Genomic DNA, 16,790 nt, shown 5'->3' with positions numbered 1-16,790 from the left:
TTTTCTTCAAAAGATTTTCTTATTATTATAATTATTTCTCTTTTTAAAAATGTAGATCGACATTTATGCAAAAGTTTTTTCCTGTGCATTAACGAATTACAGAACTCTGTAAATAATTGGAGAAAATATTTGAAAATGAAAATTTTCCGGATAAAATTTTCGTAGATAGATAAAATTTATGCAATAAAACAACTGTATACATACATATAGAAAACACATGTTCCTCAATATTCATATAAATATTTATTTTCACAATTTATTGAAAATCGAAAACGTCATTTTTCTGTTTTCGAATTATTAACACACACTGCAAAAAAATGTAAAAATTTCAGCTTCTGAACTTTTTATTTTACGATTATAAATTTAAAAATATTATTAAAGAATATCATTCAAGAACATTATTTCGCAAGTTTAGTTGCATTAAAGCAGAAATCCATATTACAATCGTCAGCTTTTTTGCCAAGTTTATCATTTATGTATTCCCAATTGCATAGTCCTTGAGTGCAACCATCATATTTCACTAATCTCTCTGCCCAATGGAACACCACTTTGTTTTGCACATTTGTTGAATTATCGTTTTTGCACCTTTGAAAGAACAAATTTTAAATGTACAATAACATTCAAAAAATTTATTTTTTAAAAAATAAATAAAAATATGATTAAAAAATAAAATATAAAACCGCTGCCAAGTTAAAAGTGTGTTCATTTCATGAACACTTTGCTTCCTTATTATGGATATTTTTTCGATCAATTTATTTTATTTTTTATTATCACATAAATGTTTATTACATTAAACACTTCTGCTTTTATAAAATTATTTTAACTATAAATTTTGAAAATGATATTTTTCCTAATTTTTGGTTTTTAAAATAAAAATAATTTCGTAATTTCTGATCGAATACGAATATTCTAAAAATAAGTGAATCAAAGCGATTTTTAAAGTTCTACAAGTTATTTGTTATTTTTTTAACAAAATTTTTTAAAAAAGTCTTATTTTCAAAAATTTTTAAAAGTTTAAGGGCATTTGAACCATTATGACGTCACAGTTTGTTCAAAGCATTTGTTCTAATCTGTGACGTCATAATGGTTCAAATTCCCTTAATATTCATGAAAAAGCAATAAATGTTTTAAATTTATTTTTTTTTTTTTTATAAATTTACTTGTAAAAGGCAGCAACCAAATTAGTTGCAAACGGGCCAATAAACGATGTTCTCCACTGACGTTCTTTTGATTCTTGAAAATTAGTGGCCAATAGTGGCTGAGAACCATTATTAAATCCCAAAGCTGTCAGTAAAGGTTGAAGAGTCGCTGTATGTGCAAAGTAAAAAATCCCCTTTGGCTCTTGATTAAAATCATTTCCTTCCAATTTTCTGTAGAATAATTTTTGTAATAAACAGTAATTGAAATAAATTAAAAACTTATTTCAAAATTATTAAATTTTGAAATAACTTTTTAAAATTTTTGAGCTTTTGTTAAAGTGCAATTTTTTTTTTTTATACCGAAAGTGTTGAAACAAGTCCTTCATAAGTGGACATCCGAGTATAGCATTTCTCCTGTTACCAGGTCCGACATAATAGTAATAATATAAATCCTCTCTAAATTCAAGAACAATAAATTCTTGTTTGCTGAATACGGCACACCATGGAGAAATTTTATCCACATTCCAAGCTTTTTCAAATCTACACATATCGTACATTGAAATCACTGAATCTGTAACAGATTTTAATTATTTACATAATAAATTTTTATTTAATATAAAACTAATATATAATTATAAATAATCTAAATGTCGATTTTTATACCCAGGGTGATATTGTTTTGAAAACCAAGTCGACGACTAACGTTGTGAATTAAATTTTTCATCTCTGGTTCATTATCAAATTTATTACGCTCAGCGGTAAATATATTTCGTCTGACTTCTTTTCTCATTGGGACACATTGCTTATTTGCCTTGTGGGAAATAAAAATTATTGTCATAAATTGACATTGTTTTTAATTTTTGTATAAAGTACGACAAATTTTTGTTAATTTAAAACAAACAAAAAAATTATTGAAAAATAAAAAAAGAAATTTTTTTTTTCTTACTCGTAATAAGGTATCGTTGTTAGGCACATTTTCCGGTGTTACTGCATTTTTATTACCGAATAATCTCTCGATAAATGATGACATACTTTTTTCCGTTCGTTGAGTTTTAGTTGACCTGAACTGAAGAACAATTTTTTTCTGAATATATATTTTTTCTACTTCTATGATTTTTTCTTATTTATTTTTTCTTAATTATTATTTTTCCTATTTTTATTATATTTTTCCCCATATTTTTATTGCTTTTTAATATTTCTTCCTATTTTTATTATATTTTTCCCCATATTTTTATTGCTTTTTAATTTTTCTTCCTATTTTTATTATGTTTTTTAATTATTCTTTTTCCTACTTTTTTTCAATTATTACTTTTCGTTGTGTCTTATTTTTGTTACTTCCTAATATTATTGTCTAATATTATTTTTTAATTTATTATTTTTTCGTTAATACTACAATTAATCTCAAAATGGAGATGCAAATCTCCACCTGCGAACGCCAAGGTCACCGCCAGATGTCAATTCTGTTGATAAAATCAGATTCCTCGCCACCTGGTGGCGACCTTGGCGTTCTCAGGTGGAGAAATCAAAACCACAGTTTTATCTCTCAAAAATTTTTTTATAATTAATAAAATGCAAAAAATGTTATTGTGATTTAAATAATTAAATGAATAAATAAATAGCTAATTAGTCAAATGCATAAATAAATTACTAAATAAATAGGTAAATAAATAAATAAATAGCTATTTAGTTAAATGTATAAATAAATTGCTAAATAAATAAATAGTTAATTAAAAAAATTATCTTCTTCAACCTACCACATAATCGTTCGTACTACTATTATTAATTGTTGTTAAAAGTTCTGGAAAAGCTGCCTTTAATCGTAGTGCCAATCCCTTTAAATCATTTTCTCCCTGCGGTGTTAAAAGTTCTGTCATATTGTCCGTGACATTATCATCCAATTTCCAGTTCTCTAAATTTTTCAAATCACTTTCACAAAGATGTCCCACTGAAATAATAATAATAATAATTTATTGCTTAAAATAATTACCCAAATAATTGTTTATATTTTTTTAAACTCACTTTGCTTTTCTCTGTGATTGGAAATAATTTCATCACGAAGAATTAATAATTTTTGCATATTTGGAATCTGATCTAAATCAGGGTAACGTGTTCCATGTCTCACAACAACAAAAAGTTGAATTGGTCTACAATCTGAAAATATATTACATTTTTTAATAATTATTAATTAATATTAATTTATTTTGTTTAATTTGTTTTATTTATTTAATATTAATATTTGAAGTTCATTGTAGAGATACTACTCTTCACCTGCGAACGCCAAGGCCACCGTCAGATGGCAGTTCGGTTGATGAAATCAGATTTCTCGCCATCTGGTTGCGACCTTGGCGTTCTCAAGTGGAGAAATTGAATTATAATTTTATCAATGAATATTTTCTGATAAATATATGATTAAATGAATAAATAAATTTTTTTTAAACAAGGAAATAAATAATTAAATTAGTAAACAAATAAATGAATAAATCAATTATTAAGGGAATAATCAATTAAAGAAATAAATTAAATAAATAAACAAGCAATTAAAGGAATAAGTTAAATAAACAAACAATTAGTTAAATAAATAAATGAATAAATTGTTAAATAAATAAGTAAGTAAATAAATAATTGAATTATTAAGGAAATAAGTACTTAAAATTATAAATATTTAAATTAATTAATTAATTAATTAATTATTAAGAAAATTTATATTTTAAAAAAATAAATAAAATAAATAAACAAGTATAGTTAAATGAATGAATAAGTAAATCAATTATTAAGGAAATAAGCAATTAAAGAATTAAGTTAAATAAACAAACAAGTAGTTGAATAAATAAATTACTAAATAAGTAAGTAAATAAATAATTTAATTATTAAAGAAAGAAATAATTTAATTAATTAATTAATAAATCAATTATTTTTTGAATAAATGAATTATTAAACAAAAAAGTAAATAAATACATATAGAGTAGAATTTTAAAATTTCAAATAAAAAATTATACTTACTTTGTTGAGTTTTCAATTCTCCATGCATAAAATTATAGGCAGATTTTGTACCAAAATGTAAGTAGGGATTGTCATCATTTGCATGACAGTGGTGTGATTCTTCAGCAGTGACAATACATGCCAATAGTGTCAAAAAAATTGTGATACAATACATTGTTTTGCGCAAACTAGTAGGAAACAAAAAATGTAATTATAAAAAAAATAATTCTTTTCATTACCAATGGAATATTTTTTTTTTAATTAATAATTTTAATATTAATATATTTAATATTTAATATTTAATATTTAAATAATAATTAATAATTTAATTAATAATTATAGTGCTTAAAATATAAATAAAAAAATAGATATTTAACTTTAAAAAAAGATGGATTTACCATTTTGAAAACCTGCTCCACCAATTACTTTTAATAGAATAAATGAAAAAGAAAAATTCCCATTTAAATTCATTTTAAAAAACACATTTTTTTATCAAAAAAAATTTTAATTGTTTTGTCAAAACGCAACAATTTAAGTACACTTTAAAAATGAATTTTACTAGATAAGAATTTTTTTGGACATTTCAGTCAATAAAAAATACATATTTTCTTCATGAATTTTTTTTATCGTAAATATTTATTCAACATATGGAGATATTGAATTATTTTTGTAATTTTTCTGTAACTATTTTTATACACAAAAAAAATTTGTTAGTCAAATCAAATATAATAATTTATTTTGACATAAATAAAAGTATATTTTGTCTCAGAAGCTATGTACTAAATTATTTATTTGTTTTAAATAAACAATTTTTTGGATTCAAGTATAATTTTCATTTGAACCAAATAAAATTTATGTGAATCAAATAAATTTTATTTGAACTAAATAAAATTTAAGTGAATCAAATAAATTTTATTTGAACAAAATAAAATTCATTTAAACCAAATGAACTTTACTTAAAGCAAATAAAATTTATTTGAAACAAGTAAAGATAAATTAATTGTCCTTTTCTTCATTTATTGGTTTCTTAAATATTATTAATTATAAAGTAAAAAGTTCTTTTTCCTTTTTTGAAAAAAAAAATGTCTTTTTTTCTTGAATAGATAAAATTGACAAAATTTTAAATTGCTTTCAAAGAAACATTTAATATTTATAATAATTATTCACAATAAATTCCATAAACGCAACAATAGGCAATAAAAGTAAGAGTTTCCAAAACATATTTAGCATAATTGTCTCTTTGACTATCCCAGACACATGCCATTGTTGATGTTATGCCCTGATTTTCCTTTTCCACTATAGTTACGACAACAACAATTTTGTATCTACAAAAAACAAAATATTTATTGCATCCAAATGTGTAAATTTTTTTTTAACAAATAAATTGACTAAATTCTAAGAAATAATTTACTATAAAGTATAAAATAATAATTTTTATTAAAATTATTGAAAAATAAAATTTTATTAAAAATTTCTTTTCTTTTTTCTTTTTTTTTAATAAAGAAATTAAAAATAAAATTTTTTTAAGAATATATAAAGTGAATAAAATAAATAGAAAATAGTTTTTTTATTTACAAAAAAATTATTGTAATAGAAATACTTTTCTATTTATAAAAAATATTTTTGATAGAAAATAAAAATATGATATCTGAATAAATACACCAACCTATCAAATTCTAACATTTGGACTCGATTTCTAATTTCTTTTGCGATTTGCGCGCATAATTTTGGACTTTCATTTGCATCGTAAGATGCATTTTCTAAAATATTATTCATCCATGTTTCTAAAATCTTCTCCACTGGTTCCGCTTTAAATGGATTTTGCGATTCCAGTCGATAGGAATTTGCTATCTAAAAATAATTTATAATCATTCCATATTTTGAAAATTGCAATTTATGAGGAGCGAAGTTTTCAAAAAATTTTTTCAATCTATTCCAAGTAATTTGTAACTATAAAAAAAAACTATAGAAAGTATCTTAATTATATTATTCAAAATTTTAAATTAAAATTAAGAATTTTTATTATTTTATTTAAATTTAATAATAAATTTTCATTAATAATTTTAATAATAATAATTATTATTATTATTATTTGTATATAAAATATAATATAATATACTATAGATACATAATAGCAAATAAAAATTAATAATAAATATATAATTAAAAAGTTTTAATTTTTAATTTAATTCAAATTTAATAATAACTTTTTACAGTTATTATTTTTTACTTACAATATAATAATATGTAAATAAAAAAATTACACTAAAACTGTAATAATAATTGTTTATAAAATATAGTAATATAAAAATATAATAATAATTGTAACTAAACTATAATTATAAAATATAAACAAATAAATAATAAGAAAATATGAATAAAAAATGAAGAATAAGAAAAATTAAATATATTAATAATAAATATCTTATAAAAAATTGTTTATATCAAGATGTTGAAGCAAATATCAAAGAACTTGTATTTATTTTTATTTTTTTGTAAATTTCTTTTTCGAACCTGATCGTTTTCGTAACTAATCCTATCAATGACTTCAGTATTCGTCGGCATAATTCAATTTTCTTCATTTAAAAACGAAAACTGTTTTTTTTAACTTAACTCTTTTTTTTGAGGAGAAAACTAAATCTAATTTTAACGCTTATGTAATTGTTTTCGTATCTTGGAAACGAAACAAAAATGTTTTGTTTAATCAATATTATTGTCATGATGATGAGTCTTAGTATTTTATACAATATATTTTTTTTCAATTCGCCAAGAAAAATAGAAATTTGGAAAAAATGCTCGTAAATTAAATTGATATGCTAAATTCCGAAACAATTTGTGTGAAAAAACTGTAAACAAAATTTTTTTAATAATTTTTACAATAAAAAATATAAATTTCAAATTAAAACTTTTTTGAAATTAATCAACTTTAAAAATATTGTTATAAAACATAAAGATAACAATTAAAGAGAATCGAGTGTTAAAATTATTATTTTATATGATAAGAATATTGTTACTGTAAATTCTTAAAAATTATTTTCAAATATTATTTAAAATTTAAACTAAAATTCATTTTCAAATCAATTTTTATTAGAAAATTCTACGGGAATTCAATTATTTAAATACAAAAATAAATGATTTATTGAATAATTGAATGTTTCTTAAAATTTAATTCTTATAAAGAATTTTATTAACAAATTTTTGAATAATTGAATTCTTTTGACGAATTTTAATAAAAAATTTTATAGTTAAATTTTTCAAGGAATTTGATTAAAAATTGTATTAAAAATAATTTAAATTCTGCGATGAGTTTTATTATTTCTGAAAATAATTGAATTCTTGAGAAGAAAAAATAAAAAAATTTGTAAATATGTGAATTCCTGTGAAATTTTTATAATTTATGAAAATAATTAAATGTTTGCGTATAATTTTATTAAAATTGTTTTTAAATAATTGAATTCTTTTGGGTAATTTCATTAAAATAGTAGATATTGAAAATTGAATAATTCAATGTTTTTTAAAATTGAATTCTCATAAAGAATGTTATCAACAAATTTATAAATAATTGAATTCTTTTGACGAATTTAAAAAAAATCTTTAAGATTAAATTCATTTTTTGAGAATTTCCATTAAAATTGTATTAAAAATAATGAAATTCTACGATGAGTTAATTATTGTGAAGAAATTTATAAAAAATTTGTAAATAATTCAATTCCTGCGAAATTTTTATTATTTATGAAAATTATTAAATCTTTGCATAGAATATATTATCAACATTTTTTTAAATAATTGAATTTCAGAGATGAATTTTATTATTTTTGGAGATATTTGAAATTTTGTCGAGAATTATTTTTAATTTTTGAACATAATTGAATTATTGCGAAGAAATTTTTAAAAAATTTGTAAATAATTGAATTCTTGTGAAATTTTTATTATTTATGAAAATAATTAAATTTTGAAGAAGAATTTTTTTATTTATAAAGATAATAATTGAAATTTTGTCGAGATTTTTTTGTAAATTTTGAAAATAATTGATTTATGAAAATTGTAAACTCAATTCTTTTGAAAGTCAATTAAATTTGAAATATTTAAGTAAAATTATTTATTAAATAATTTATAAATAATAGTTGTAAAAAAAATAATAATGAAACTAAAAATGAAAAGATCAAATTCATTATTTAATTTTATTTATTTGTCATCATAAATTCACATATTGCACCGCATATTTTTGAAATAACATTTGACAAAATTGAAGAGGATTACTATACAACTCTCTTGATCGTGTGTATATATAATTATCCTTTTCTTTACATTTAATTGTATATCAATTTTTTTTCTTCTAAATAAAACGAACCCGTATATTTATATTTATATATAATAATATATTTAGAGTATATCTAGATAACAATAAAAGCACTTGTCTTTAAGTATCTTTTTAACTTTTAAAATCCTGAATTGATATTTTTCTTCTTTACCCGTTTTCGACACAATTCTCAATAATTATACCATTCGATTGTTTTTTCACAGATGTGCTTTAAAATTTTTTTTTTTTTACAACGAAATATACAGTTTTTTTGTTATTTAATTTCAAGTTTTATATTTATATGCGAAATAAAATATAAAAAGAACAAAAATATTTTATCGTCATTAATAATTATAACATTGAAAGTTAAGCCAAGAAAAATATGGTAAACAATAAATTTATCTAAATTAAATTAACGATTAAAAATTAAAAATTAAACAAGTGCTTTAAAAATTTTTTTTACAACGAAATATACAGTTTTTTTTATTTAATTTCAAGTTTTATATTTATATGCGAAATAAAGATAAAAGGACAAAAATATCTTATCGTCATTAATTGTATAACATTGAAAGTTAAGCCAACAAAAATGTGCTAAACAATAATTTTTTCTAAATGAAATTAACAATTAAAAATAAAAAAATATTTTAAATAATAATAATATAAATAATAATTTAAATAATTTTTAATAATAATGTAAAAAATAATTTAAACAATATTATTCTACTATTAATTAGTATGAAGTTACTATTTCTGAAGAAAAATTTCTAAAAAGAACAATTACAAAAAAAAAACACTAAAACTGTAGATTTCTATTATAATTCAATAGCAGTCGTTGCGCTCACAATTACTTTTTAATTCGTGTATTTTTTTGCGATCTCTATTTAAGGTATAAATTCAGACGTATACACGACAAGAATTAATTTTTAATTACAATTTGTTTTTTCCGCCTTTTCTTCATCTTTTAATATTTATCAAATTTTTTTTCCTACGATATTGATTTACAATTTTTAATACAATTTTGCAAACAATTCTTATCTATTTTTTTTTTATTGATAATAAATCATTTTTTACAACTGAATATATGAAAAGGAAAGAAAAAACGTGAATATTGATATTTTTTTTAATATTCTACAGTCAACAGTTCAATATTGGAAACAATTTTATTTTCCATAGTGTTTTGCAGATGTTGGAAAAAATCCATCAAGTCTCTCATTATTATTATTATTTTCACATTAATTTTTTTAAACAACAGTAATTTTTATTTATTTACTATGAATAGCTTCTCGGTGACGAAAATTGGATTTTTGAAAAAGAAAATAAATTCTTTTTTCACAAAAGAAAATAAATTTTCACAAATATATATTAAATTTTTCGGATATATTTTCATCTCTTCGGTGGCGATTCTTTTGAAGATCGCTAATTCCTTCGTGCTTGTACTTTTAGAACTACTCATTTTTTTTTTTTAGATAATTTGAATTAAAAATATTTAATTTAATAAATTTAATAAATTGATTAATTAATTAACTAATTTAATTAATAATAAAAAATTAATTATTAATTAATTTGAATAATAATTCAAAATATCTAATTTAAATATTCAAACAATTTTTGAACGTAAATTAAATATTTATTATTTTTAATAGTGTTTTTTCGATCTTATGAGATCTATTTATATTTATATATATATAGTTTTTTGCAGTCACAAAAAAACGACATTATTTTATGACCATTTTTGTTTAAAATAATATCAAGGCATTTATCAAAAATGTTTTTAAAAACATTCTATGACAAAAGTTCAACTTCGGCTTGAATATTTTGTCGCGCCTGCTCTTCAAATTTTTCTCGAAATTCCTTCGTTGCAAAGATATTTGGAATCTGCACAAAATTCTGTAGCACCTGTTGAAAGAAATTTTTTTTGTCATTTTACACTGTAAATTATAATTTTTTAATATTTTTTGTTATTTTTAATCATGCGTCAAATTTCAATCGCAAGAAATTATTTTCCTAAAGTTTCGAACGTTAAAAATAAGGGAAAATTTATTTATTTCTCCATCAAATTGTTTATTTGTATTTTTAATTCTTTTAAATTTTTCAAATTTTATTTGAATTTATATTTTTATTTAAATTTTATTAAAATTTATTACAATGATGTTTGTATATTAAGGTCATGTTATTCAGTGGTCACGTGCCCCATATACTTGACTATGGAAAAACTTTACACTGAATAACATGACCTTAAATGCAACTATGAAAAAATTGAAAGGGATAAAAATATCGAAAAAGGAAAGTAAATTAAAAATTAAAATCCATTTATATTAATTTTAAATCTCTCAAAATTTAATTATAAATAATTATAAAATTACGAATATTGACGAATATCTTGAGATTCAAAATGGAGTTGCAATTCTCCACCTGCGAACGCCAAGGTCACCGTCAGATGGCAGTTCGGTTGATAAAATCAGATTCCTCGCTATCTGGTGGCGACCTTGGCGCTCTCAGGTGGAGAAATTGAACTTTTATTTTATCTCTCAAAAACTTTAGAGTTTAAATAAATAAATAATTAATAATTAAAATAATAAATAATTGGGATTGATAATTTTTTTTCTATTATGCTATTTTTTTACCTTTAGTCTCAGTGCAGTGTACATGGGTTCACTGAGAAATGAATATTCACCGCGGATTTGTTCTCTGTATTCTGCATATTTTTCAGGTACAGATCCCAAAATAGCCATATCTAAATCTAATAAATAGTGAGCATCTTCTCCTCCGAATGCGCCTCCAATTTTATGTGCCTCTGTACTGTGCGTCGCCGCTGCTCTCAATAGAGCGCAAGTCTCTTCTCGTAATTCTCCATCCTATAAATAAATTATTAATTTAGAGCGTAAAAACAATGGCAGAAAAAACGTAAATTTATATTTTTTTATTTATTTAGAAAAAAAGCAAAATTCAAAATAATAAAATAATAATGTTAATATTAAAATAAAAAAAGTAGAATATTAAAATAAAACTTATAAACGGGCACAGTCCGTTTATAAGTCAAATAAAAAAATAAATATATAATAAAATATATTTAAAATTACACTAAATCAAATAAATAAGATTTATTTGATTCAAATATTTAAATTATTTGTACAAATATACAAATTTAAATTAAATAAGAATTATATTTTTAATAATAAATATTAATATTTATTTATTTATTTATAAACATGACGGGACAATAATATTTATTATTAATTAATAATAATAAATTGTAAAATAATTTATTATTAATTAATAATAATAAATGTAAAATAATTTATTATTAATAATAATAAATAATAAATTAATAAATATTAACAAATATTAAATAATAATATTTGTTTGATGATAGGCAACTAATCGGTTATTTGGATCAAATAAATTTTTTTTTCAGTGTAGAAAACCATATAATAAATAATAATTATTATTATAAATAATAATTAACAAATATCTAATAAACAAAATTTTAAAAAAAATTATTTTTTCATTTTATTTTCGAAATAAAAATATATTTTTCAAAAAAAAAAAAATGGAAATTAATTTTGTTTTTCAATAATATAAACTTACTGCTGGAATTCCAACTTCGTCTGCAAAAGCTGAGAAGTGCTCTAAACTTTTATTTTCATCGTCTAATGCTTTTGGATCGTATTCAAAGCTGAAAAATAAAAAATACAAATTAATATTCTATTTTAATTAATTATTAATTTTAATTATTATATATACTTTCTATTTAATATTTTATTCTCTAAACTTGAATTAGTAAAAAATCGTCCACTAATTTAAATTAGTAACAATTAGTAAAAAAAAATGACTAACTTTTTGTAAAAAATTTTTTGTAATATTTCTTGTAACTTTTTTGTAATAATAATTTATGTTTCCTCAGTTTAGAACGACCTACTTCTTTACAATAAACGAAGATATTTTTGTAACTTCATTTAATTTTGTATGTTATTGTAACAATTATTTTTTATATTAAAGAATTAAATTGTTAACTAATAAATTGTTGAGTAAATAAATAATTTATGTTATTTTTCACTTTCGTATAGTAATATATTTTTATAAAAAATATTTAATTGGAAAAAACAGTTTCGTTTTCTTGAACGTGTAAACCTTCAGGGACATAAAATTTTTTCCTAATTTAAAAAAAAATAGTTAAGTAAACAATTTAAAAATTTCTAAAGAAAATAGTTAAAGTTTAGGTAGACTTAAATTAGTAGAAATTTTTATTAATATTTTGATTAGTTAATGGCGAATTTGAATTAGGGACTGACTTTTTGCTTTTGATTTAGTCAATTTTAATAATAAATAGTCTTTTTTACTAATTTATTAGTAAAATTTACTAATTCAAAAGCAAAAAGTAGTAAATTTTACTAACAAATAATAATTTCTACTAATTTATTGGTAAAGTTTACTAATTCAAAAGCAAAAACAAGTAAAGTTTACTAATAAATAGTAATTGCTACTATAATTTATTAGTAAAATTTACTGATTCAAAAGAAAAAACTCAGTCACTAATTTAAATTAGTAAACACTTTTATTTATTCAAATTTAGAGGGGTTTGAAAATATTTAATTTTATTTCATTTTTATTAATTCAAATAAGAGATAAAATATGTATAATTATAATTGTTAGTTAATAAATTAATAAATTATTAATTAATATTAATTAATTAATTAGTTTAGAAATAAATTTTTTTAAAAAATTTTTTGTTTAAAAAATATTGTGTACATACTTTTGAAAGAAAAGCGCCAACAACATTGCCTGTGGCTTATTAATGCATTCCTTTATTTCATAAAAATGATTGAGCTTCTCGCAAAGAGATTCTACATGATGAAAAGTCCTCTTCTCCTCGGAATATGCTTCCTGGAGTCGAGTAAACCAAGTTTCACAAACTTCACTATCTAAGCCCTCAGTCGCTTCTTTCCAACTATCTTCTAAAGTAACCATATCGTCTGAAACAAAATTTTACAAATAATTATTTAATTAAATAAAAACCAAATTCATTTAATTTATTAAAAAAAAAAAATAAAACCAATTTGGAAAGAAATTAAAAAAAATTTAAATTTTTCGTAATTTTTAATTTTGTATTTTTGTATTTTTGTATTTATGTATTTTTGTATTTTTATAAATACAAAGAAAGAATTTAAAATTTTATTTTTTTTTTTACTTTTTATTTCTAATAAAATTTTATTTTTTATTTATCAATATACAAAATTTTATTTATTACAATAAATTTATAGTAACAATTCTTTTTATACTATGAATAATTTTTTTAAAACTAAAGATAAAATCAAACAATATGTTATCAATTTCATTTTGTCTACAATATTATTAAATTATTATTAAATAAGTTAAAAGTCAACATTTAATAATATTAATTAAATTAACGTTATACTAAATCCTGTAAATGTAACTTTACTCTGTAAATGTCAAAGATCAAAATTAGCTATAATATAATAATTCTATAAACTCAAAAAAAAATTTTTTATCAAATTTTTTAAAAATTAAATAATTTTCTATATTGTCTTTTTTAAACAGTGGATATTAATTTATAATTTTCTCACACTTATAGATTTTTGATTATTATTAGCAAAATATTGTATACTGTCAATGAAGGGAAAATATTTGAAATTTGTAAATTTTTTCCCCAAGAGTGTATAAGCGTAATAATTAAAAAAAAATTCTACTTACAATTGATTGAATAATTTGGATTGTTTCTGGGGGGAAGGGTATTGTTATAAATGTTTTTAATTAAGTCCACATTTGCTATTATATGAATGTATCGAACAAATGCTTTAGAAGAAAGTTGACAAAACAGTCCTCCTACCCTTTATTGATCCGAGCGATGGCAGCGCCTATAACTTTGATAAAATTGTATATCTATAGATGTACATATATAGTATATAAGAAGCATAATTATAATTCATTTTTCTCTACTATATAATAAAATTTTATTCTCTTTTTTCATGTATGCAATGAGACTTATAAGGCTTAATCGCCTCCTACAAATTTTATCTGACTAGAAAAATTATTTTTTTTTATTTAAACTATAATTTGAGTGAAAATATTATTTAGAAAAATTTAATCATTTTTTGTTGTAATGCAATTTAATGTTATTTTAAATTTAACAATTTATTTAACAATTGCTTTTTAGAAAAATATTTCCTTCTCACCAAAAATTGTATACACGTCTATGTATTTTTAATTTTTACAACGTGAAATTTGATATTGTAATTTATAGTATTTTCAAATTTAGCGCCAGTAATTTTTATTCAACTATTTTCTTTATATATGTTATTTATCGACTATATTTCAAATGACAATTGATTACGATTTTTTAATTCTAAACTGAACCAACTATTGTAAAATACACATTTCCGAAATTTTCAGACTTTGCACTCATCTAATAATTATTTTTTTTACTGTTTGCTACTATTTGGATTTTTTATAGTATAATTTCAATTTTTTAATTAGAATTCATTTGAATTTTTTCAAATCACTAAATAAACAAATAACAATTTTTTTTAATAAATAAATAAAATAAAATTTCCAATGAATTAAAAATTCCGTTAAGTTTGCAAATTTTAATCCAATTCCAATTTTATTAATTATAATTTAAATTAAAAGTAATTTCTACTTTTTTTTGCTACTATAGGTATTTGAATTTTTTTATAACGTACTTTAATTTTTTAAATTATAATTTATTAAAATTAGTATTTTTTCAAATAAATAATCAAAATAACAACCTTTTTAATAAATGAATAAAATAAAATTTTCACATGAATTAAAAATTCCGTTAAGTTTGCAATATTTAATCAAATTTCCATTTTCATTAATTGATTTGAATTAAAAGTTAATTATAGAAATCAAAAATATTAATTAGTTAATTAATATTTTAAATTTCTATTTTTTTTTCTTTCTTTTTGCTACTATTTGGATTTTTTATTAATATATTTTCCATTTTTAAATTAAAATTCATTGGAACTAGAATTTTTTCAAAATAAATAAATAAACAAAATAATAATTTTTTAAATAAATAAATTAAATTAAATTTCCATGATGAATTCAAAAATTCATAAAGTTTTGCCATTTTTAATCCAATTCCAATTTTATTAATTAATTTAAATGAAATTAAAAGTAAATTTAAAAAATCAAAAGTAGATATTAATTAATTAATTAATACTTTTAATGTATCTGCTTTTTTCCTTTTTTTTGAAAATTGATTATTTTATTTTATAGCAGTTAATTATTGAAATAAAAAATTTAATAGTTTATTTTCATCACAATAAACATAAATTCAAATTCAAGAATTTAAAATATAAAAATTTTATTATTTAACTTTACTAATTAAATTAATCTAATCTATTTTAATTTAAGTCGATTTAAAACAATTATTATTAAACTAATTGACTAATTAAACTATTAAAAATTTAACTCTTCATAAAAAAAGCTTCAATTTATTAAAATTACAATAAATTAATTATTTTGCAAGTTAGGTAATTTCTTTTATTTAACATTTTTAACACCTTTTTCTGAAAAATTATTTACCATTTGATTTATTATAATGAAAAATTTTCAAGAAAATAATTTAATTTTTGAAAATTAAATGAAAAAAAATTTTTTTGAAAGTAATGAGTTTAAAAAATTGTTTAATAATTAAAACTTTGAAGTTTATTTACAGTTCAAATATTCATTATATTTTTTTTTACAGAGTTTTGTTAAAATTTTTAAAAATAATCAAATAATAAATTGATTTTAATTAATAATCAAGAATTGAAAATTTTGAAATTGATTAATTTGTGCGATTTAATATTTATTAATGAATTATCACTTATAATGAATATTAATAAGAATGCAGTGCAGAAAAAAAACTATATGAAATAAATTCAATACATTTTTCAATTAAAAGGAGAAATTTTAAGCTCTAATTAATTTAAATTTATCAATTACATTATAATAATAAATAAATATAATAATATTCATATTATTTAATATTCTTAATATTATTTACTTTAATTAATCGATATAAATTTTTTATTAATTTATTTAAAATCACTTCTCCTAGCTTCACACTTGTTACAATAATATAAAAAAAAAAATATTTTATTTGTACCAAATAAAATTTGTTTGACCCAAGAAAATATTTATTTGAGACACAAGTGCATATTTTTAATGGAAATAAATGTTTTACTTGAACTAAATAAAATTTATTTGACACAAAATAATATTTTATTTTCTGGAAATAAAATTTTTTATTTGAACGAATCAATTTATTAAAAATGTAATTTTAATATAAAAAAAAAGGAAAAAAATGCGTAATTAAGGAAAAATTAAATTTGACGAGAAGAAAA

General features: G+C 19.7%; 3 protein-coding genes across 6 annotated transcripts; all 3 read right to left on the bottom strand.

The window, feature by feature from the left end:
• Positions 1–5: 5 nt before the first annotated feature.
• Positions 6–4,599, bottom strand: LOC122509285 (multiple inositol polyphosphate phosphatase 1-like). 4 transcript variants are annotated; one of them, XR_006302339.1, is made up of 11 exons: positions 4,517–4,599; positions 4,140–4,306; positions 3,159–3,290; positions 2,894–3,084; positions 2,086–2,205; positions 1,803–1,950; positions 1,500–1,710; positions 1,161–1,370; positions 443–585; positions 205–307; positions 6–106 (listed from the first exon to the last, which is right to left on the bottom strand). XR_006302339.1 is itself a non-coding variant. In XM_043623228.1 (10 exons), the coding sequence occupies exons 2-10, from the start codon at positions 4,291–4,293 to the stop codon at positions 276–278; spliced, it is 1,341 nt and encodes a 446-aa protein (XP_043479163.1). In that variant the 5' UTR covers positions 4,294–4,306; positions 4,517–4,599; the 3' UTR covers positions 6–275. The 4 variants fall into 4 exon arrangements, 2 of the variants coding, with proteins under 2 accessions (XP_043479163.1, XP_043479162.1); XR_006302338.1 differs by having other exon boundaries at positions 205–585; XM_043623228.1 differs by having other exon boundaries at positions 6–307.
• A 678-nt stretch (positions 4,600–5,277) lies between these two features.
• LOC122509288 (dynein light chain Tctex-type 5-like) lies at positions 5,278–6,769 on the bottom strand. The gene is made up of 3 exons (XM_043623231.1): positions 6,633–6,769; positions 5,785–5,969; positions 5,278–5,443 (listed from the first exon to the last, which is right to left on the bottom strand). Exons 1-3 carry the CDS (start codon positions 6,681–6,683, stop codon positions 5,278–5,280), a joined length of 402 nt encoding a protein of 133 aa, XP_043479166.1. The 5' UTR covers positions 6,684–6,769.
• Positions 6,770–10,036: 3,267 nt separating this feature from the next.
• LOC122509287 lies at positions 10,037–14,288 on the bottom strand. The gene is made up of 5 exons (XM_043623230.1): positions 14,131–14,288; positions 13,172–13,391; positions 12,007–12,094; positions 11,043–11,273; positions 10,037–10,314 (listed from the first exon to the last, which is right to left on the bottom strand). Exons 2-5 carry the CDS (start codon positions 13,384–13,386, stop codon positions 10,201–10,203), a joined length of 648 nt encoding a protein of 215 aa, XP_043479165.1. The 5' UTR covers positions 13,387–13,391; positions 14,131–14,288; the 3' UTR covers positions 10,037–10,200.
• Positions 14,289–16,790: the final 2,502 nt, after the last annotated feature.

The sequence above is a fragment of the Leptopilina heterotoma genome, unplaced genomic scaffold (assembly GCF_015476425.1).
Source record: "Leptopilina heterotoma isolate Lh14 unplaced genomic scaffold, ASM1547642v1 Lhet_60, whole genome shotgun sequence".
In the NCBI taxonomy this organism is placed as follows: Eukaryota; Metazoa; Arthropoda; class Insecta; order Hymenoptera; family Figitidae; genus Leptopilina; species Leptopilina heterotoma.
Note: the sequence above shows the minus strand (reverse complement) of the source record. Positions and strands in the feature narration are given on the sequence as shown.

Bases quoted from the DNA above. Each gene is read 5' to 3' on its own strand.
- LOC122509285 (XM_043623227.1), bottom strand. From the start codon at position 4,293: ATGTATTGTATCACAATTTTTTTGACACTATTGGCATGTATTGTCACT. The intron at 3,085-3,158 runs GTGAGTTTAAAA...TTATTATTTCAG, and splicing joins CAATCACAGAGAAAAGCAAA to TGGGACATCTTTGTGAAAGT. The intron at 2,206-2,893 runs GTAGGTTGAAGA...ATTGTTCTTCAG, and splicing joins GTAGTACGAACGATTATGTG to TTCAGGTCAACTAAAACTCA.
- LOC122509288 (XM_043623231.1), bottom strand. From the start codon at position 6,683: ATGCCGACGAATACTGAAGTCATTGATAGGATTAGTTACGAAAACGAT. The intron at 5,970-6,632 runs GTTCGAAAAAGA...AATTATTTTTAG, and splicing joins TTAGTTACGAAAACGATCAG to ATAGCAAATTCCTATCGACT. The intron at 5,444-5,784 runs GTTGGTGTATTT...TGTTTTTTGTAG, and splicing joins CAAATGTTAGAATTTGATAG to ATACAAAATTGTTGTTGTCG.
- LOC122509287 (XM_043623230.1), bottom strand. From the start codon at position 13,386: ATGGTTACTTTAGAAGATAGTTGGAAAGAAGCGACTGAGGGCTTAGAT. The intron at 11,274-12,006 runs GTAAGTTTATAT...ATTTATTTATAG, and splicing joins ACGAAGTTGGAATTCCAGCA to GATGGAGAATTACGAGAAGA. The intron at 10,315-11,042 runs GTAAAAAAATAG...TTCTTTCAACAG, and splicing joins ACACTGCACTGAGACTAAAG to GTGCTACAGAATTTTGTGCA.